Source organism: Somniosus microcephalus, chromosome 28 (assembly GCF_052327205.1).
Source record: "Somniosus microcephalus isolate GS21.2 chromosome 28, FLI_Smic_1.0, whole genome shotgun sequence".
Taxonomy (NCBI): domain Eukaryota; kingdom Metazoa; phylum Chordata; class Chondrichthyes; order Squaliformes; family Somniosidae; genus Somniosus; species Somniosus microcephalus.
Window position 1 is genome coordinate 4,048,556 of NC_141014.1, and position 23,647 is coordinate 4,072,202.

Here is a 23,647-nt window from a genome sequence, read left to right on the forward strand (position 1 = left end):
ACTGCACTGACCCCACACAGTGGGCACTGTACCCAGAGACCATACACTGCAGTGAACCGCACACAGTGGGCACTGTACCCAGAGACTATACAGTGCACTGACCCCACACAGTGGGCACTGTACCCAGAGACCACACACTGCACTGACCCCACACAGTGGGCACTGTACCCAGAGACTATACACTGCACTGACCCCACACAGTGGGCACTGTACCCAGAGACTATACAGTGCACTGACCCCACACGGTGGGCACTGTACCCAGAGACTATACAATGCACTGACCCCACACAGTGGGCACTGTACCCAGAGACTATACAGTGCACTGACCCCACACAGTGGGCACTGTACCCAGAGACTATACAGTGCACTGACCCCACACAGTGGGCACTGTACCCAGAGACTATACAGTGCACTGAACCCCACACAGTGGGCACTGTACCCAGAGACCATACACTGCATTGACCCCACACAGTGGGCACTGTACCCAGAGACCATACACTGCATTGACCCCACACAGTGGGCACTGGACCCAGAGACTATACAGTGCACTGAACCCCACACAGTGGGCACTGTACCCAGAGACTATACAGTGCACTGAACCCCACACAGTGGGCACTGTACCCAGAGACTATACAGTGCACTGAACCCCACACAGTGGGCACTGTACCCAGAGACTATACAGTGCACTGAACCCCACACAGTGGGCACTGTACCCAGAGACCATACACTGCACTGACCCCACACAGTGGGCACTGTACCCAGAGAGTATACAGTGCACTGAACCCCACACCGTGGGCACTGGACCCAGAGACTATACAGTGCACTGATCCCCACACTGTGGGCACTGTACCCAGAGACTATACAGTGCACTGAACCCCACACAGTGGGCACTGGACCCAGAGACTATACAGTGCACTGAACCCCACACAGTGGGCACTGGACCCAGAGACTATACAGTGCACTGAACCCCACACAGTGGGCACTGGGCCCAAAGACTATACAGTGCACTGAACCCCACACAATGGGCACTGGACCCAGAGACTATACACTGCACTGAACCCCACACAGTGGGCACTGTACCCAGAGACTACACAGTGCACTGACCCCACACAGTGGGCACTGTACCCAGAGACCATACACTGCACTGAACCCCACACAGTGGGCACTGTACCCAGACTGCATACACTGCACTGACCGCACACAGTGGGCACTGTACCCAGACTCCATACACTGCACTGACCCCACACAGTGGGCACTGTACCCAGACTCCATACACTGCACTGACCCCACACAGTGGGCACTGTACCCAGACTCCATACACTGCACTGACCCCACACAGTGGGCACTGTACCCAGAGACTATACAGGGCACTGACCCCAGACAGTGGGCACTGTACCCAGAGACTATACAGTGCACTGACCCCACACAGTGGGCACTGTACCCAGAGACCACACACTGCACTGACCCCACACAGTGGGCACTGTACCCAGAGACTATACAGTGCACTGAACCCCACACAGTGGGCACTGTACCCAGAGACCATACACTGCATTGACCCCACACAGTGGGCACTGGACCCAGAGACCATACACTGCATTAACCCCACACAGTGGGCACTGGACCCAGAGACTATACAGTGCACTGAACCCCACACAGTGGGCACTGTACCCAGAGACTATACAGTGCACTGACCCCACACAGTGGGCACTGTACCCAGAGACTATACAGTGCACTGACCCCACACAGTAGGCACTGTACCCAGAGACTATACAGTGCACTGAACCCCACACAGTGGGCACTGTACCCAGAGACCATACAGTGCACTGACCCCACACAGTAGGCACTGTACCCAGAGACTATACAGTGCACTGAACCCCACACAGTGGGCACTGTACCCAGAGACTATACAGTGCACTGACCCCACACAGTGGGCGCTGTACCCAGAGACTATACAGTGCACTGACCTCACACAGTGGGCACTGTACCCAGAGACCATACACTGCACTGAACCCCACACAGTGGGCACTGTACCTAGACTCCATACACTGCACTGACCCCACACACTGGGCACTGTACCCAGACTCCATACACTGCACTGACCCCACACAGTGGGCACTGTACCCGGACTCCATACACTGCACTGACCCCACACAGTGGGCACTGTACCCAGACTCCATACACTGCACTGAACCCCACACAGTGGGCACTGTACCCAGAGACTATATACTGCACTGAACCCCACACAGTGGGCACTGTACCCAGAGACTATATACTGCACTGACCCCACACAGTGGGCACTGTACCCAGAGACTATACAGTGCACTGACCCCACACAGTGGGCACTGTACCCAGAGACCACACACTGCACTGACCCCACACAGTGGGCACTGTACCCAGAGACTATACACTGCACTGAACCCCACACAGTGGGCACTGTACCCAGAGACTATACAGTGCACTGACCCCACACAGTGGGCACTGTACCCAGAGACCACACACTGCACTGACCCCACACAGTGGGCACTGTACCCAGAGACTATACACTGCACTGACCCCACACAGTGGGCACTGTACCCAGAGACTATACAGTGCACTGACCCCACACAGTGGGCACTGTACCCAGAGACTATACAGTGCACTGACCCCACACAGTGGGCACTGTACCCAGAGACTATACAGTGCACTGACCCCACACAGTGGGCACTGTACCCAGAGACTATACAGTGCACTGACCCCACACAGTGGGCACTGCACCCAGACTCCATACACTGCACTGAAGCCCACACAGTGGGCACTGTACCCAGAGACTATACAGTGCACTGAACCCCACACAGTGGGCACTGTACCCAGAGACCACACACTGCATTGACCCCACACAGTGGGCACTGTACCCAGAGACTATACACTGCACTGACCCCACACAGTGGACACTGTACCCAGAGACTATACAGTGCACTGAACCCCACACAGTGGGCACTGTACCCAGAGACTATACAGTGCACTGACCCCACACAGTGGGCACTGTACCCAGACTCCATACACTGCACTGACCCCACACAGTGGGCACTGTACCCAGACTCCATACACTGCACTGAACCCCACACAGTGGGCACTGGACCCAGAGACTATACAGTGCACTGACCTCCACACAGTGGGCACTGTACCCAGAGACTATACAGTGCACTGAACCCCACACACTGGGCACTGGGCCCAGAGACCATACACTGCACTGCACCCCACACAGTGGGCACTGTACCTAGACTCCATACACTGCACTGAACCCCACACAGTGGGCACTGTACCCAGAGACTACACAGTGCACTGACCCCACACAGTGGGCACTGTACCCAGAGACCATACACTGCACTGAACCCCACACAGTGGGCACTGTACCCAGACTGCATACACTGCACTGACCGCACACAGTGGGCACTGTACCCAGACTCCATACACTGCACTGACCCCACACAGTGGGCACTGTACCCAGACTCCATACACTGCACTGACCCCACACAGTGGGCACTGTACCCAGACTCCATACACTGCACTGAACCCCACACAGTGGGCACTGTACCCAGAGACTATATACTGCACTGACCCCACACAGTGGGCACTGTACCCAGAGACTATACAGTGCACTGACCCCACACAGTGGGCACTGTACCCAGAGACTATACAGTGCACTGACCCCACACAGTAGGCACTGTACCCAGAGACTATACAGTGCACTGAACCCCACACAGTGGGCACTGTACCCAGAGACCATACAGTGCACTGACCCCACACAGTAGGCACTGTACCCAGAGACTATACAGTGCACTGAACCCCACACAGTGGGCACTGTACCCAGAGACTATACAGTGCACTGACCCCACACAGTGGGCGCTGTACCCAGAGACTATACAGTGCACTGACCCCACACAGTGGGCACTGTACCCAGAGACCATACACTGCACTGAACCCCACACAGTGGGCACTGTACCTAGACTCCATACACTGCACTGACCCCATACACTGCACTGACCCCACACACTGGGCACTGTACCCAGACTCCATACACTGCACTGACCCCACACAGTGGGCACTGTACCCAGACTCCATACACTGCACTGACCCCATACACTGCACTGACCCCACACACTGGGCACTGTACCCAGACTCCATACACTGCACTGAACCCCACACAGTGGGCACTGTACCCTGAGACTATACAGTGCACTGACCCCACACAGTGGGCACTGTACCCTGAGACTATACAGTGCACTGAACCCCACACAGTGGGCACTGTACCCTGAGACTATACAGTGCACTGAACCCCACACAGTGGGCACTGTACCCAGAGACCACACACTGCATTGACCCCACACAGTGGGCACTGGACCCAGAGACTATACAGTGCACTGAACCCCACACAGTGGGCACTGGGCCCAGAGACTATACACTGCACTGACCCTACACAGTGGGCACTGTACCCAGAGACCATACACTGCACTGAACCCCACACAGTGGGCACTGTACCCAGAGACTTAACAGTGCACTGACCCCACACAGTGACACTGTACCCAGAGACCACACACTGCACTGACCCCACACAGTGGGCACTGTACCCAGAGACTATACACTGCACTGACCCCACACAGTGGGCACTGTACCCAGAGACTATACAGTGCACTGACCCCACACAGTGGGCACTGTACCCAGAGACTATACAGTGCACTGACCACACACAGTGGGCACTGTACCCAGAGACCATACACTGCACTGACCCCACACAGTGGGCACTGTACCCAGACTCCATACACTGCACTGACCCCACACAGTGGGCACTGTACCCAGACTCCATACACTGCACTGAACCCCACACAGTGGGCACTGTACCCTGAGACTATACAGTGCACTGAACCCCACACAGTGGGCACTGTACCCAGAGACCATACAGTGCATTGACCCCACACCGTGGGCACTGGACCCGGAGACAATACAATGCACTGAACCCCACACACTGGGCACTGGGCCCAGAGACTATACACTGCACTGACCACACACAGTGGGCACTGTACCCAAAGACCATACACTGCATTGACCCCACACAGTGGGCACTGGACCCAGAGACTATGCAGTGCACTGAACCCCACACAGTGGGCACTGGGCCCAGAGACCATACACTGCATTGACCCCAAACAGTGGGCACTGGACCCAGAGACTATACAGTGCACTGAACCCCACACAGTGGGCACTGTACCCAGAGACCACACACTGCACTGACCCCACACAGTGGGCACTGTACCCAGAGACTATACACTGCACTGACCCCACACAGTGGGCACTGTACCCAGAGACCATACACTGCAGTGAACCGCACACAGTGGGCACTGTACCCAGAGACTATACAGTGCACTGACCCCACACAGTGGGCACTGTACCCAGAGACCACACACTGCACTGACCCCACACAGTGGGCACTGTACCCAGAGACTATACACTGCACTGACCCCACACAGTGGGCACTGTACCCAGAGACTATACAGTGCACTGACCCCACACGGTGGGCACTGTACCCAGAGACTATACAATGCACTGACCCCACACAGTGGGCACTGTACCCAGAGACTATACAGTGCACTGACCCCACACAGTGGGCACTGTACCCAGAGACTATACAGTGCACTGACCCCACACAGTGGGCACTGTACCCAGAGACTATACAGTGCACTGAACCCCACACAGTGGGCACTGTACCCAGAGACCATACACTGCATTGACCCCACACAGTGGGCACTGTACCCAGAGACCATACACTGCATTGACCCCACACAGTGGGCACTGGACCCAGAGACTATACAGTGCACTGAACCCCACACAGTGGGCACTGTACCCAGAGACTATACAGTGCACTGAACCCCACACAGTGGGCACTGTACCCAGAGACTATACAGTGCACTGAACCCCACACAGTGGGCACTGTACCCAGAGACTATACAGTGCACTGAACCCCACACAGTGGGCACTGTACCCAGAGACCATACACTGCACTGACCCCACACAGTGGGCACTGTACCCAGAGAGTATACAGTGCACTGAACCCCACACCGTGGGCACTGGACCCAGAGACTATACAGTGCACTGATCCCCACACTGTGGGCACTGTACCCAGAGACTATACAGTGCACTGAACCCCACACAGTGGGCACTGGACCCAGAGACTATACAGTGCACTGAACCCCACACAGTGGGCACTGGACCCAGAGACTATACAGTGCACTGAACCCCACACAGTGGGCACTGGGCCCAAAGACTATACAGTGCACTGAACCCCACACAATGGGCACTGGACCCAGAGACTATACACTGCACTGAACCCCACACAGTGGGCACTGTACCCAGAGACTACACAGTGCACTGACCCCACACAGTGGGCACTGTACCCAGAGACCATACACTGCACTGAACCCCACACAGTGGGCACTGTACCCAGACTGCATACACTGCACTGACCGCACACAGTGGGCACTGTACCCAGACTCCATACACTGCACTGACCCCACACAGTGGGCACTGTACCCAGACTCCATACACTGCACTGACCCCACACAGTGGGCACTGTACCCAGACTCCATACACTGCACTGAACCCCACACAGTGGGCACTGTACCCAGAGACTATATACTGCACTGACCCCACACAGTGGGCACTGTACCCAGAGACTATACAGTGCACTGACCCCACACAGTGGGCACTGTACCCAGAGACTATACAGGGCACTGACCCCAGACAGTGGGCACTGTACCCAGAGACTATACAGTGCACTGACCCCACACAGTGGGCACTGTACCCAGAGACTATACAGTGCACTGACCCCAGACAGTGGGCACTGTACCCAGAGACTATACAGTACACTGAACCCCACACAGTGGGCACTGGGCCCAGAGACCATACACTGCACTGAACCCCACACAGTGGGCACTGTACCCAGAGACTACACAGTGCACTGACCCCACACAGTGGGCACTGTTCCCAGAGACTATACAGTGCACTGACCCCACACAGTGGGCACTGTACCCAGAGACCACACACTGCACTGACCCCACACAGTGGGCACTGTACCCAGAGACTATGCAGTGCATCTGAACCCCACACAGTGGGCAATGTACCCAGAGACCATACACTGCATTGACCCCACACAGTGGGCACTGGACCCAGAGACTATAGAGTGCGCTGAACCCCACACAGTTAGCACTGGGCCCAGAGACCATACACTGCATTGACCCCACACAGTGGGCACTGGACCCAGAGACTATACAGTGCACTGAACCCCACACAGTGGGCACTGGGCCCAGAGACTATACACTGCACTGACCCTACACAGTGGGCACTGTACCCAGAGACCATACACTGCACTGAACCCCACACAGTGGGCACTGTACCCAGAGACTTAACAGTGCACTGACCCCACACAGTGACACTGTACCCAGAGACCACACACTGCACTGACCCCACACAGTGGGCACTGTACCCAGAGACTATACACTGCACTGACCCCACACAGTGGGCACTGTACCCAGAGACTATACAGTGCACTGACCCCACACAGTGGGCACTGTACCCAGAGACTATACAGTGCACTGACCACACACAGTGGGCACTGTACCCAGAGACTATACAGTGCACTGACCCCACACAGTGGGCATTGTACCCATAGACTATACAGTGCACTGACCCCACACAGTGGGCATTGTACCCATAGACTATACAGTGCACTGACCCCACACAGTGGGCACTGTACCCAGAGACTATACAGTGCACTGAACCCCACACAGTGGGCACTGTACCCAGAGACTATACAGTGCACTGAACCCCACACAGTGGGCACTGTACCCAGAGACCATACACTGCATTGACCCCACACAGTGGGCACTGTACCCAGAGACCATACACTGCATTGACCCCACACAGTGGGCACTGGACCCAGAGACTATACAGTGCACTGAACCCCACACAGTGGGCACTGTACCCAGAGACTATACAGTGCACTGAACCCCACACAGTGGGCACTGTACCCAGAGACTATACAGTGCACTGAACCCCACACAGTGGGCACTGTACCCAGAGACTATACAGTGCACTGAACCCCACACAGTGGGCACTGTACCCAGAGACCATACACTGCACTGACCCCACACAGTGGGCACTGTACCCAGAGAGTATACAGTGCACTGAACCCCACACCGTGGGCACTGGACCCAGAGACTATACAGTGCACTGATCCCCACACTGTGGGCACTGTACCCAGAGACTATACAGTGCACTGAACCCCACACAGTGGGCACTGGACCCAGAGACTATACAGTGCACTGAACCCCACACAGTGGGCACTGGACCCAGAGACTATACAGTGCACTGAACCCCACACAGTGGGCACTGGGCCCAAAGACTATACAGTGCACTGAACCCCACACAATGGGCACTGGACCCAGAGACTATACACTGCACTGAACCCCACACAGTGGGCACTGTACCCAGAGACTACACAGTGCACTGACCCCACACAGTGGGCACTGTACCCAGAGACCATACACTGCACTGAACCCCACACAGTGGGCACTGTACCCAGACTGCATACACTGCACTGACCGCACACAGTGGGCACTGTACCCAGACTCCATACACTGCACTGACCCCACACAGTGGGCACTGTACCCAGACTCCATACACTGCACTGACCCCACACAGTGGGCACTGTACCCAGACTCCATACACTGCACTGAACCCCACACAGTGGGCACTGTACCCAGAGACTATATACTGCACTGACCCCACACAGTGGGCACTGTACCCAGAGACTATACAGTGCACTGACCCCACACAGTGGGCACTGTACCCAGAGACTATACAGTGCACTGACCCCAGACAGTGGGCACTGTACCCAGAGACTATACAGTGCACTGACCCCACACAGTGGGCACTGTACCCAGAGACTATACAGTGCACTGACCCCAGAGACTATACAGTACACTGAACCCCACACAGTGGGCACTGGGCCCAGAGACCATACACTGCACTGAACCCCACACAGTGGGCACTGTACCCAGAGACTACACAGTGCACTGACCCCACACAGTGGGCACTGTTCCCAGAGACTATACAGTGCACTGACCCCACACAGTGGGCACTGTACCCAGAGACCACACACTGCACTGACCCCACACAGTGGGCACTGTACCCAGAGACTATGCAGTGCATCTGAACCCCACACAGTGGGCACTGTACCCAGAGACCATACACTGCATTGACCCCACACAGTGGGCACTGGACCCAGAGACTATAGAGTGCGCTGAACCCCACACAGTTAGCACTGGGCCCAGAGACCATACACTGCATTGACCCCACACAGTGGGCACTGGACCCAGAGACTATACACTGCACTGACCCCACACAGTGGGCACTGTACCCAGAGACTATACAGTGCACTGACCCCACACAGTGGGCACTGTACCCAGAGACTATACAGTGCACTGACCACACACAGTGGGCACTGTACCCAGAGACTATACAGTGCACTGACCCCACACAGTGGGCATTGTACCCATAGACTATACAGTGCACTGACCCCACACAGTGGGCACTGTACCCAGAGACTATACAGTGCACTGAACCCCACACAGTGGGCACTGTACCCAGAGACTATACAGTGCACTGAACCCCACACAGTGGGCACTGTACCCAGAGACCATACACTGCACTGACCCCACACAGTGGGCACTGTACCCAGACTCCATACACTGCACTGACCCCACACAGTGGGCACTGTACCCAGACTCCATACACTGCACTGAACCCCACACAGTGGGCACTGTACCCTGAGACTATACAGTGCACTGAACCCCACACAGTGGGCACTGTACCCAGAGACCATACAGTGCATTGACCCCACACCGTGGGCACTGGACCCGGAGACAATACAATGCACTGAACCCCACACACTGGGCACTGGGCCCAGAGACTATACACTGCACTGACCACACACAGTGGGCACTGTACTCAGAGACCATACACTGCACTGAACCCCACACAGTGGGCACTGGGCCCAGAGACCATACACTGCATTGACCCCAAACAGTGGGCACTGGACCCAGAGACTATACAGTGCACTGAACCCCACACAGTGGGCACTGTACCCAGAGACCATACACTGCAGTGAACCGCACACAGTGGGCACTGTACCCAGAGACTATACAGTGCACTGACCCCACACAGTGGGCACTGTACCCAGAGACCACACACTGCACTGACCCCACACAGTGGGCACTGTACCCAGAGACTATACACTGCACTGACCCCACACAGTGGGCACTGTACCCAGAGACTATACAGTGCACTGACCCCACACGGTGGGCACTGTACCCAGAGACTATACAGTGCACTGACCCCACACAGTGGGCACTGTACCCAGAGACTATACAGTGCACTGACCCCACACAGTGGGCACTGTACCCAGAGACTATACAGTGCACTGACCCCACACAGTGGGCACTGTACCCAGAGACTATACAGTGCACTGAACCCCACACAGTGGGCACTGTACCCAGAGACCATACACTGCATTGACCCCACACAGTGGGCACTGTACCCAGAGACCATACACTGCATTGACCCCACACAGTGGGCACTGGACCCAGAGACTATACAGTGCACTGAACCCCACACAGTGGGCACTGTACCCAGAGACTATACAGTGCACTGAACCCCACACAGTGGGCACTGTACCCAGAGACTATACAGTGCACTGAACCCCACACAGTGGGCACTGTACCCAGAGACTATACAGTGCACTGAACCCCACACAGTGGGCACTGTACCCAGAGACCATATACTGCACTGACCCCACACAGTGGGCACTGTACCCAGAGAGTATACAGTGCACTGAACCCCACACCGTGGGCACTGGACCCAGAGACTATACAGTGCACTGATCCCCACACTGTGGGCACTGTACCCAGAGACTATACAGTGCACTGAACCCCACACAGTGGGCACTGGACCCAGAGACTATACAGTGCACTGAACCCCACACAGTGGGCACTGGACCCAGAGACTATACAGTGCACTGAACCCCACACAGTGGGCACTGGGCCCAAAGACTATACAGTGCACTGAACCCCACACAATGGGCACTGGACCCAGAGACTATACACTGCACTGAACCCCACACAGTGGGCACTGTACCCAGAGACTACACAGTGCACTGACCCCACACAGTGGGCACTGTACCCAGAGACCATACACTGCACTGAACCCCACACAGTGGGCACTGTACCCAGACTGCATACACTGCACTGACCGCACACAGTGGGCACTGTACCCAGACTCCATACACTGCACTGACCCCACACAGTGGGCACTGTACCCAGACTCCATACACTGCACTGAACCCCACACAGTGGGCACTGTACCCAGAGACTATACAGTGCACTGACCCCACACAGTGGGCACTGGACCCAGAGACTATACAGTGCACTGAACCCCACACAGTTGGCACTGTACCCAGAGACTATACAGTGCACTGAACCCCACACAGTGGGCACTGGACCCAGAGACCATACACTGCACTGAACCCCACACAGTTGGCACTGTACCCAGAGACTGTACAGTGCACTGAACCCACACAGTGGGCACTGTACCCAGAGACTATACAGTGCACTGAACCCCACACAGTTGGCACTGTACCCAGAGACTATACAGTGCACTGAACCCCACACAGTGGGCACTGGGCCCAGAGACTATACAATGCACTGACCCCACACAGTGGGCACTGGGCCCAGAGACTATACAGTGCACTGAACCCCACACAGTGGGCACTGGGCCCAGAGACTATACAGTGCACTGAACCCCACACAGTGGGCAGCGGGCCCAGAGACTATACAGTGCACTGAACCCCACACAGTGGGCACTGTACCCAGAGACTATAGAGTGCACTGTACCCCACACAGTGGGCACTGTACCCAGAGACTATACACTGCACTGACCCCACACGGTGGGCACTGTACCCAGAGACTATACAGTGCACTGACCCCACACGGTGGGCACTGTACCCAGAGACTATACAGTGCACTGACCCCACACGGTGGGCACTGTACCCAGAGACTATACAGTGCACTGACCCCACACAGTGGGCACTGTACCCAGAGACTATACAGTGCACTGACCCCACACAGTGGGCACTGTACCCAGAGACTATGCAGTGCACTGACCCCACACAGTGGGCACTGTACCCAGAGACTATATAGTGCACTGACCCCACACAGTGGGCACTGTACCCAGAGACTATACAGTGCACTGAACCCCACACAGTGGGCACTGTACCCAGAGACCATACACTGCATTGACCCCACACAGTGGGCACTGTACCCAGAGACCATACACTGCATTGACCCCACACAGTGGGCACTGGACCCAGAGACTATACAGTGCACTGAACCCCACACAGTGGGCACTGTACCCAGAGACTATACAGTGCACTGAACCCCACACAGTGGGCACTGTACCCAGAGACCATACACTGCACTGACCCCACACAGTGGGCACTGTACCCAGAGAGTATACAGTGCACTGAACCCCACACAGTGGGCATTGTACCCAGAGACTATACAGTGCACTGAACCCCACACAGTGGGCACTGGACCCAGAGACTATACAGTGCACTGATCCCCACACTGGGCACTGTACCCAGAGACTATACAGTGCACTGAACCCCACACAGTGGGCACTGGACCCAGAGACTATACAGTGCACTGAACCCCACACAGTGGGCACTGGCCCCAGAGACTATACAGTGCACTGAACCCCACACAGTGGGCACTGGGCCGAAAGACTATACAGTGCACTGAACCCCACACAATGGGCACTGGACCCAGAGACTAGACACTGCACTGAACCCCACACAGTGGGCACTGTACCCAGAGACTATACAGTGCACTGACCCCCACACAGTGTGCACTGGGCCCAGAGACTATACAGTGCACTGACCCCACACAGTGGGCACTGGACCCAGAGACTATACAGTGCACTGAACCCCACACAGTGGGCACTGTACCCAGAGACTATACAGTGCACTGACCCCACACAGTGGGCACTGGACCCAGAGACTATACAGTGCACTGAACCCCACACAGTTGGCACTGTACCCAGAGACTATACAGTGCACTGAACCCCACACAGTGGGCACTGGATCCAGAGACTATACAGTGCACTGAACCCCACACAGTGGGCACTGGGCCCAAAGACTATACAGTGCACTGAACCCACACAGTGGGCACTGTACCCAGAGACTATACAGTGCACTGAACCCCACACAGTGGGCACTGTACCCAGAGACTATAGAGTGCACTGTACCCCACACAGTGGGCACTGGGCCCAGAGACTATACAATGCACTGACCCCACACAGTGGGCACTGGGCCCAGAGACTATACAGTGCACTGAACCCCACACAGTTGGCACTGTACCCAGAGACTATACAGTGCAATGAACCCCACACAGTGGGCACTGTACCCAGAGACTATACAGTGCACTGAACCCCACACAGTGGGCACTGTACCCAGAGACTATAGAGTGCACTGTACCCCACACAGTGGGCACTGGGCCCAGAGACTATACAATGCACTGACCCCACACAGTGGGCACTGGGCCCAGAGACTATACAATGCACTGACCCCACACAGTGGGCACTGGGCCCAGAGACTATACAGTGCACTGAACCCCACACAGTTGGCACTGTACCCAGAGACTATACTGTGCAATGAACCCCACACAGTGGGCACTGTACCCAGAGACTATACAGTGCACTGAACCCCACACAGTGGGCACTGTACCCAGAGACTATAGAGTGCACTGTACCCCACACAGTGGGCACTGGGCCCAGAGACTATACAATGCACTGACCCCACACAGTGGGCACTGGGCCCAGAGACTATACAGTGCACTGAACCCCACACAGTGGGCACTGGGCCCAGAGACTATACAGTGCACTGTACCGAGAGAGCTTACAACAACTTGCATTGATAAAGAGCATTTCATGCAGTAAAACGTCCCAAGCACTTCACAGGAGTGTTTTCAAGCAAAATTTGATACTGAGTCACATGAGATATTCGGATAGGGGTCAAAAGCTTGGTCAAAGAGCTAGGTTTTAAGGAGCGTCTTAAAGAAGAGAGAGTTACAAATGCGGAGAGGTTTAGGGAGTGAATTCCAGAGCTTAGGGGCCAGGCAGCTAAAGGCACGGCCGCCAATGATGGAGCGATTAAAATAGAGGATGCGCAAGAGGCCAGAATTGGAGGAGCGCAGTGGGTTGTAGGGCTGGAAAATGTTCGCGATAGGGAGGACAATACCATGGAAGGATTTGAAAACCAGGGTGATTATTTTAAAACTGTGGCATTGCCGGACTGGGAGCCAATGTCGGTCAGCGAGCGTAGGGGTGATTGGTGAACGAAACCGGATACAGACAGCCGAGTTTTGGATGAGTTCAGATTTATGGAGGGTGAAAGATGGGAGGCCACCAGGAGAGCGTTGGAATAGTCCAGTCTGGAGGGAACAAAGGCAGGGGTGAGGGTTTCAGCAGCCGATGAGCTGAGGCAGGGATGGAGTCGGGCGATTTTTCCGAAAGTGGAAGTAGGCGGTCTTAGTGATGGTGCAGATATGTAGTCGGAAGCTCATTTTGGGGTTAAATACAACAACTAGTTTGCAAACCGTCTAGTTCAGCCTCACACAGCTGCCAGGGAGAGGGGTGGAGTCGCTGACTTAAACAGAGTTTGTGGCAGGGACCGAAGGCAATGGCTTTGGTCTTCCCAATATTTAGTTGGAGGAAATTTCTGCTCATACATTGCTGAATGTTGGACAAGCAGTGTGACAAATTAGAGACAGTGCAGGGGCTGAGAGAGGTGGTGGTGGGGTAGAGCTGGGTGACGTCAGCATACATGTGGACACTGACGCTGTATTTTCGGATGATGTCGCCGAGGGGCAGCCTGCAGATGAGAAATAGGAGTGGGCCAAGGATAGATGTTTGGGGGGACTCCAGAGGTAATGGTGCGGGAGCAGGAAGAGAAGTCATTGCAGGCGATTCTGTGCCTACAACTGTATAGATATGAATGGAGCAGGCGAGTGTAGTCCCACCCAGCTGGACGATGAAGGGGAGGCATTGGAGGAGGGTGGTGTGGTCAGCTATGTCAAAGGCTGTAGACTGGTCACAAAGGACGAGGGGGGATAGTTTACCACAGACACAGCCACATTGGATGGCTTTGATAAAGGTGGTTTCAGTACTGTGGCGGGACGGAAACCAGATTGAAGGGATTCATTACTCCAACATCCGCAGTATTTTGCTTTTGTGTTGAAGGGATTCAAACCTGGACTTCCGGGAAAGATGGGCGCGGATTTTGGAGGCGGCAGCATATTCAAGGCCTTTGAAGAGAAAAGGGAGGTTGGAGATGGGGCGGTCGGTTGCAAGGACAGAGGAATCAGCATTGGTTGTGATCTTCCAAAATTCCCTAGATTCTGGAAAGGTCCCAGCAGATTGGAAAACTGCAAATGTACCGTCCCTATTCAAGAAAGGAGGGAGACAGAAAGCAGGAAACTATAGGCCAGCTAGCCTAACGTCTGTCATTGGGAAAATGCTGGAATCCATTATTAAGGAAGTAGTAGCAGGACATTAAAAAAAATCATATAACCATGTTGACTGTGCATGATTGTATTATGAAAGGGAAATCGTGTTTGACAAATTTATTAGAGTTCTTTGAGGATGTAACGAGCTGGGTGGATAAAGGGGAACCAGTAGATGTGTATTTGGATTTGCAAAAGGCATTCGATAAGGTGCCACATAAAAGGTTACTACACAAGATAAGAGCTCACAGGGTTGGGGGTAATATATTTGCATGGATAGAGAATTGGCTAACTAACAGAAAACAGAGTCGGGATAAAACACACAAAATTAGTATGCAGGTACAGCAAGTAATTAGGAAGGCAAATGGAATGTTGGCCTTTATTGCAAAGGGGATGGAGTATAAAAGTAGGGAAGTCTTTCTACAACTGTACAGGGCATTGGTGAATCATAGAAAGTTCCAGCACGGAAGGAGGCCATTTCGGCCCATCGTGTCCGCGCCGGCCAACAAAGAGCTTTCCAGCCTAATCCCACTTCCCAGCTCTTGGTCCGTAGCCCTGCAGGTTACAGCATCCCAAGTGCACATCCAAGTACTTTTTAAATGTGGTTAGGGTTCCTGCCGCCACCACCCTTTCAGGCAGTGAGTTCCAGACCCCCACAACCCTCTGGGTGAAGAAATCTCCCCTCAAATCCCCACTAAACCTTCCACCAATTACTTTAAATCTGTGCCCCCTGGTTTTTGACCCCTCTGCTAAGGGAAATAGGTCCTTTCTATCCACTTTATCTATGCCCCTCATAATTTTATACACCTCAATAAGGTCTCCCCTCAGCCTCCTCTGTTCCAAGGAAAACAGACCCAGCCTATCCAGTCTTTCCTCATAGCTAAGATTCTCTACTCCCAGCAACATCCTTGTAAATCTCCTCTGTACCCTCTCTAGTGCAATCACATCTTTCCTGTAATGTGGTGACCAGAACTGCACGCAATACTCTAGCTGAGGCCTAACTGGTGTTTTATACAGTTGAAGCATAACCCCCCTGCTCTTGTATTCTATACCACGGCTAATAAAGGCAAGCATTCCGTATGCCTTCTTTAACCACCTTATCTACCTGGCCTGCTACCTTCAGGGATCTGTGGACATGCACTCCAAGGTCACGTTGTTCCTCTACACTACTCAGTGTCCCACCATTTAATGTGTATTCCCTTTCCTTGTTAGCCCTTCCCAAATGCATTACCTCACACTTCTCCGGATTGAATTCCATTTGCCACTGTTCTGCCCACCTGACCAATTTATTGATATCTTCCTGCAGTCTACAGCTTCCTTCTTCAGTATCAACCACACAGCCGATTTTAGTATCATCTGCAAACTTCTTAATCATACCCCATATATTCAAGTCTAGATCATTGATAGATACCACAAAAAGCAAGGGACCTAGTACTGAGCCCTGCGGAGCCCCACTGGAAACAGCCTTCCAGTCACAAAAACACCCATCAACCATTACCCAATGGTGATTGGCATTGAGGACCAAGCTCTCACTGGTCACAGACATTTTTCCTTTGAGCCACAAATCCATCTCAGAGCTTGGTCCCAGACATTGCATGTGGGCAGAAGGGTAATCTGTGTGTGGAGGCGGGAGACGTCGGTAGGGTTCTTAATGAATACTTTGTGTCTGTTTTCACAAAGGAGAGGGGCGAAGCAGACATTGCTATCAGGGCAAGTACAGGCTGAAATTATGAAGTCTACCAGGGCAGTCCTGTTTGTGGATCTTGGGAAGGAGGTAGAAGCGGGCTGTGCAGGGTTGGGGGACTATGAGGCTGACAGCCATGGAGGGAAGATCTCCAGAGGAGATGAGGTCAGTGACAGTCTTGGAAACAATGGCTCGATGTTTGGTAGTGGGGTCATTATCCGGGGGAGGGAGGAGGAGGTGTCAGAGTTGGCGTTCAGCCTCCACAAGGTAGAGGTCAGTTCGCCAAACAACAACAGCACCACCCTTCAGCAGGTTTAATGACAATGTTGGGGTTGGATCGGAGAGAACGGAATGCTGCAAGTTCAGAGGGAGGTAGGTTGGAGTGAGCGAGGAGAGCAGAGAAATGGAGACGGCCGACAGTTCGCAATGAAAAGCTCTAGAGAGGGTAAGAGGGAGGGGTCCAGGTAGAACGAGAGTTCTGAAAACGGGAGAAAGCGTCAGCTCTGCAGGGTGGAGTGGTGGGTGGGGGCAGGAGGGAGACTCCTGGCCAAAGAAGTGGGCACAAAGACGAAGGAAAAAGAGCTCGGCACTGCTTAGCTCAAAATTCATTGAGATGGGGCCCAAGGGGATGAAGCTCAGGCCTTCAGGACTCAGTCAGTAATGGTGCTACCGAACCACTCGGTGATGGATATCGAGTACATTCTGTGCCCTCAAGTGTTGTTCAACATGGAGGAGTGCTGATTCACCAGCTGAGTGAAGGCAGTCAGTAGTACTCAGCAGGAGGTTTCCTTGCCCATGTTTGACCTGATGCTGACTTCATGGGGTCTGGAGGAATGTTGAGGATTCCCAGGGCAACTCCCTCCCGACTGTATACCACCGCTGGTGGCTCGGTCCTGCCTGTGGGACAGAACATGACATACCCAGGGATGGTGATGGAGGAGTCTGGAAGGTATGATTCTGTGAGTATGACTATGTTCGGCTGTTGCTTGACTAGTCTGTGGGACAGCTCTCCCAATTTTGGCACAAGCCCCCTGATAGTGAGGAGAACTTTGCAGGGTGGACTGGACTGGGCTGGGTGTGCCGTTGTCGTGTCCGAATCTGATGCCTAGGTCAATGCCGGGTGGTCCGCCCGGTTTTATTCTTCTTAGACCTTTTTGTAACGGTTTGGTACAACTGAGTGGCCATATTGCTGTGGGTCTGGAGTCACATGTCGGCTGGTTTCCTTCCCTAAAGGACATTCGTGAACCAGATGGGCTTTTACGACAATCCGTTAGCTTCATGGTCACTGACACTAGCTTTTTATTCAATTCGCTGAACTCAGTTCACAAACTGCCATGGTGGGATTTGAACTTGCGTCTCCGGATCACTAGTCCAGTAACATAACCGCTAGGCTACTGTTCCTTTTCATATCCTCCGGATGGCCCAAAGAGCTTTACAGCCAGTGGATTAGTTTTGGGTAGTCACTGTTGTAATGTAAGGAAATTTGGCAGCTAATGTGCGAACAGCAAGACCCCACTTCCAGCTTGTGATAAATGACCAGTTTAGCTGTTTTTGGTGGTGTGGCTCGAGCGATAAATATTGGCCAGGTTACCGGAGAGAACTCCCCTGCTCTTTTTCAAAATAGTACCGTGGGATCTTTCCCATCCAGCTGAGGGGGCAGATGGAGCCTCGGCTTAAAGTCTCATCTGAAAGACAGCACCTCCGACAATGCAGCGCTCCCTCAGTACTGCGCTGAAATATCAGCCAAGATTATGTGCTCAAGTCATGAGAGTGGAGTTTAAAGCCATGATCTTCTGACTCGGAGGTGAGAGTGCTGAGCCACAGCTGAGGCCCAAGACCAGCACAGTCTGAACAAGCTCCGTGGGTTGAATCTTGTATTCGAAGACCAGTATCGTGTATACAGCTGCTCCTGATACGTCGGCGAGTAGCTGAACGTACACCGCAGGATGATTGCCGCTTCATTGCCGGTGTGCACTGTGAGGCAGCAGTGAGGTCCACATTGGCTTCACCCTGGGTAGGGAGACAAACATCAGCTCAGAGTCAAATAGGGGAATGCGGGCCTGTGTTTGATGGGTTTGTGGATAAATAGCCTGGCATCGACTTGGGTGAAGTGCTGGAGGCCAGCTGGCACCTGTGGAATTTACACAGCAAGAGTCCTCTCCTTCAGAAGAGGGGAAAAATCTAGGAAAAATAAAATGTAATTGAAAGTATTGCAGTTCCACCTGATCCTTTTACAGCATCCTTGGAGCCCTGAATGAGACGAGTGGTATCGTCAGTACCAATCACACAGCAGGGTCAGTCAGTGCCTGGGAACAGGAACACCGCGAGATACGTCCTGAAAATCCCAAAGGAAAGTTCCAGCTATACCTTTACCTGCCTTTCAGGCACTGACTGGAATACTGGGTCAGCTTGGCTCAGTAGATTGTCCTCATGCCTCTGAGTCATAGAAAACATAGAGATAGGAACAGGAGTAGGCCATTCGGCCCTTCGAGCCTGCTCCGCCATTCAATGAGATCATGGCTGATCTTCGTCTGAGATCATAGCTGATCTTACCAGTTCAGTACCCCGTCCCCGCCTTTTCTCCGTAACCCTTAATCCCCTTAGCCTTCAGAAATATATCCAATTCTCTCTTGAAAATATTTATTGAATTAGCCTTCACAGCCCTCTGTGGCAGGGAATTCCACAGGCTCACCACTCTTTGAGTGAAGAAATTCTTCCTCATCTCTGTTTTAAATGATTTGCCCGCTATTTTTAGACTGTGCTCCCCGGCCATTGGAAACATTCTCTCTGAATTCAGCCTGTCCAGGCCTGCCATAATTTTATATGTTTCGATGAGATCCCCTCTCAATCTTCTAAACTCCAGTGAGTACAAGCCCAAACTATTTAATCTCTCTTCGTCGGTCATTCCCGCCATTCCAGGTATCAGCCTGGTGAATCGCCGTTGCACTCCCTCCATGGCAAGAACATCCTTCCGCAGATGTGGCGACCAAAACTGTACACAATACTCCAGATGCGGTCTCACCAGCACCTTGTACAGCTGTAGTAAGGTATCCCTATTCCTATACTCGAACCCCCTTGATATGAAGGCCAACATACCATTTGCCTTCTTGATCGCAAGGTTGTGTGGGTAAAAGCGCCATTGCAGGACTTGAACACACGATCCAGGCAGACATTCTCAGACGTGCTGTCTGGTGAGGCATTAAATGGAGCCCTTGTCTGGATATTAAAGATCCCCTGGTGCTATTTGAAGAGCCAGGTCTTCTCCCAGTGTCTGCAAGATTCCTCCCTCAGCAAATGCCACCAAAAGTAGGTGAACTGCTCAATAATCTCACAGCGGTTATCGGGATGTTGCTGTTTGTGAAGTGGCTGTTTGTCCATTTAACAACAGCGAGTGTATTTCAACTTGTATATGTAGCAAAATAACAACAGAAAATGCTGGAAAAACTCAGCAGGCTAGGCAACATCCGTGGAGAGAGAAAATAGAGTCAACGTTTCGGGTCGAAACCCTTCGTCAGGACTGAAAAAACACAGGAAATGAAACAGATTAAAAGGCCAGTTTGGGGGCTGGGAAATGGGATGAGAGAACAAAAGAGAAGTGAAGAGACATTAAGAGGTATTCAAAACCAGACGAGATGGTGAGAGGACTAGTGGAGACATAAGACGGCTCTAGATTAGGTGTGAAATGTGCTGGCAGAAAGAGACAGCTGCCATGTGGGAGAGAAGAAAAGGGGGGAAGGGCCAAAACAAAGGTGTGGATAAAAAAATGTAATGGGGCCGAGGTTATGATCTGAAATTGTTGAACTCGATATTGAGTCCGGAAGGCTGTAAAGTGCCTAATCGGATATGTATATCCGCTTTGTTTCTGAAGAACATGGCGAGGTGCTATGCAAATGCAAGTCTTTCTCCCTGTGCACTTTCTGTCTTTGTTTTAGATCCGCAGTGTTGTATTTTTGTTGTCAAATCTCGAGTGTCCCATTTCTGCCTGACTGAGGTGGCCACTTCTCTCTTACAGATTATATCACAGAAGGATGAGCATTGCTGGGTGGGAGAGCTGAACGGGCTACGAGGTGAGTGCTCGTACCTTACTCTTCAGTCTGATCAAAGCCCCGCCTGTGCCAGCAGGACAGCTCGGCTGCGTAGGACAAGGGGCCGTTCAAACTCAGGGTTGCCATCTGCCCATCTTTCCACAGTCTGGCCAGATGAATTTTTGAAATTGCTGCTGGTTTGGATTGTCTCAAAATCACCAGCAGATGGCAGCAACAAACAGTGAGTAAACCGAGCGGTTTCTGTAAATCCGCAGGCACACATTCCATCTCAGTGTTACCCACAGACCTTTACTGCAAACTAATTGTGATCTTTTGATCTCTGTCTGTCCCTGACTCTCGCTCGCTTTCTGTCTCCCAGTCATAGGAACAGGAGTAGGCCATTCAGACCCTTGAGCCACTGGGGGGAAAATTCGGTATCACCCCGTTTGGGGCGCAATTATCGGCCGGGCGCAAAGTTTAGCGCCTGGCGCTAATTATCGCCTCCGAATGCAAACTTGGCCTCTATTGCCCCTGGAGGTGATTGGAGCGCTAAATCAGGTGCTACACACTTCTCTTAAGGCGCTAACGCCGAGGAGCGAGGCACTACCTCAGAGCGCTGGCGAAGCTCGTGATGTCAGTCAGCAATGGAACACAGACACACTGGCGCCGGTCAGTTCTTAAAGGGGAGGGTCGATCTTGCTCTCCATCCACACCCTGCTCATTGCAGCCTTGAATCTTGGCCTGGAGAGACCTGTACATCAAATCTGCTGGAAAGAACAATGGAGAGGCCCAGGGGAAGAGCTCAGAGTGCAGCCCCCACAGTCTCTTCTAAATCGATACAAGGAAGGTCAAATCAAAAAGAACCTGCAAAGTGCTGCTCAGTCCCCAAAACTCCTTCACACAGCATTGAATCTCTCCAGAAGAGTCTCTCAGAATGCGTGGTGCAAAAATGTCAGCAACAAAAAAAGGCAGGAAGCGGTCGCCTTTAAATAGCGCTCCCCGGTCCCTTTCATAAGAACATAAGAAATAGGAGCAGGAGTAGGCCAATCAGCCCCTCGAGCCTGCTCCACCATTCAATAAGATCATGGCTGATCTGATCCTAACCTCAAATCTTCTATCACTCTGCATCCACCCGAACCCATGTGATCTCCCGGGAGAGGCGAAAAACCAGATAAAGACCCAATGGCCAATTTGGGAGAAAAAAATCTGGGAAATTCCTCTCCGACCCATCTAGGCGATCGAAATTCTTCCAGGAGATCACTCTGTCCCTATATTTTCTACAGTACTTACCTTCTGTAAAGGCGATCTCCACCCCAGCCAGGAACAGGAATAAAACCATCTCCTGAAATCTAACACAGAATTAGAACACAGTAGGAGCAGAACCAGGCTACACGGCCCCTGGGCCCACTCCACTACCCACAGGGCCATGACCATTCCGAACCTAGACTCATGTCCAATTTCCTGCCCGCTCCCCATAACCCTTAATTCCCTTTATTTCTGGGAAACTATCTATTTCTGTTTTAAATTCATTTAATGATGTAGCTTCCACAGCTTTCTGGGGCAGCAAATTCCACAAACCTACCACCCTCTGAGTGAAGAAGTTTCTCCTCATCTCAGTTTTGAAAGAGCAGCCCCTTATTCTAAGATTATGCCCCCTAGTTCTAGTTTCACCCATCATTGGGAACATCCTCACCGCATCCACCCGATCAAGCCCCTTCACAATCTTATATGTTTCAATAAGATCGCCTCTCATTCTTCTGAACTCCAATGAGTAGAGTCCCAATCTACTCAACCTCTCCTCATATGACCACCCCCTCATCCCCGGGATTAACCGAGTGAACCTTCTTTGTACTGACTCGAGAGCAAGTATGTCTTTTAAGTATGGACACCAAAACTGTATGCAGTATTCCAGGTGCGGTCTCACCAATACCTTGTACAACTGCAGCAATACCTCCCTGTTTTTATATTCCATCCCCCTAGCAATAAAAGCCAACATTCCATTGGCCTTCTTGATCACTTGCTGCACCTGCATACTAACTTTTTGAGTTTCGTGCACCAGGACCCCCAGATCCGTTTGTACTACAGTACTTTCAAGTTTCTTGCCATTAAGATAATAACTTGCTCTATGAGTTTTCCTGCCAAAGTGCATAACCTCACACTTTCCAGTATTGTATTCCATCTGCCAAATCTCTGCCCACTTACTTAGCCTGTCTATGTCCCTTTGCAGGTTTTTTATGTCCTCCTCACTCACTACTTTCCGTCCCATCTTTGTATCATCTGCAAACTTGGATATG

General features: G+C 52.8%; 1 protein-coding gene across 1 annotated transcript in view; it reads left to right on the forward strand.

Annotated features, from left to right (window-relative positions):
- sgsm3 (small G protein signaling modulator 3) overlaps positions 1–23,647 on the forward strand; it is a 210,122-nt gene that overhangs the window by 97,348 nt on the left and 89,127 nt on the right. Inside the window, exon 11 of the mRNA XM_085969415.1 lies at positions 21,341–21,395. Coding sequence (XP_085825541.1) covers positions 21,341–21,395 — 55 coding nt within the window. The remainder of the gene's footprint in view (positions 1–21,340; positions 21,396–23,647) is intronic.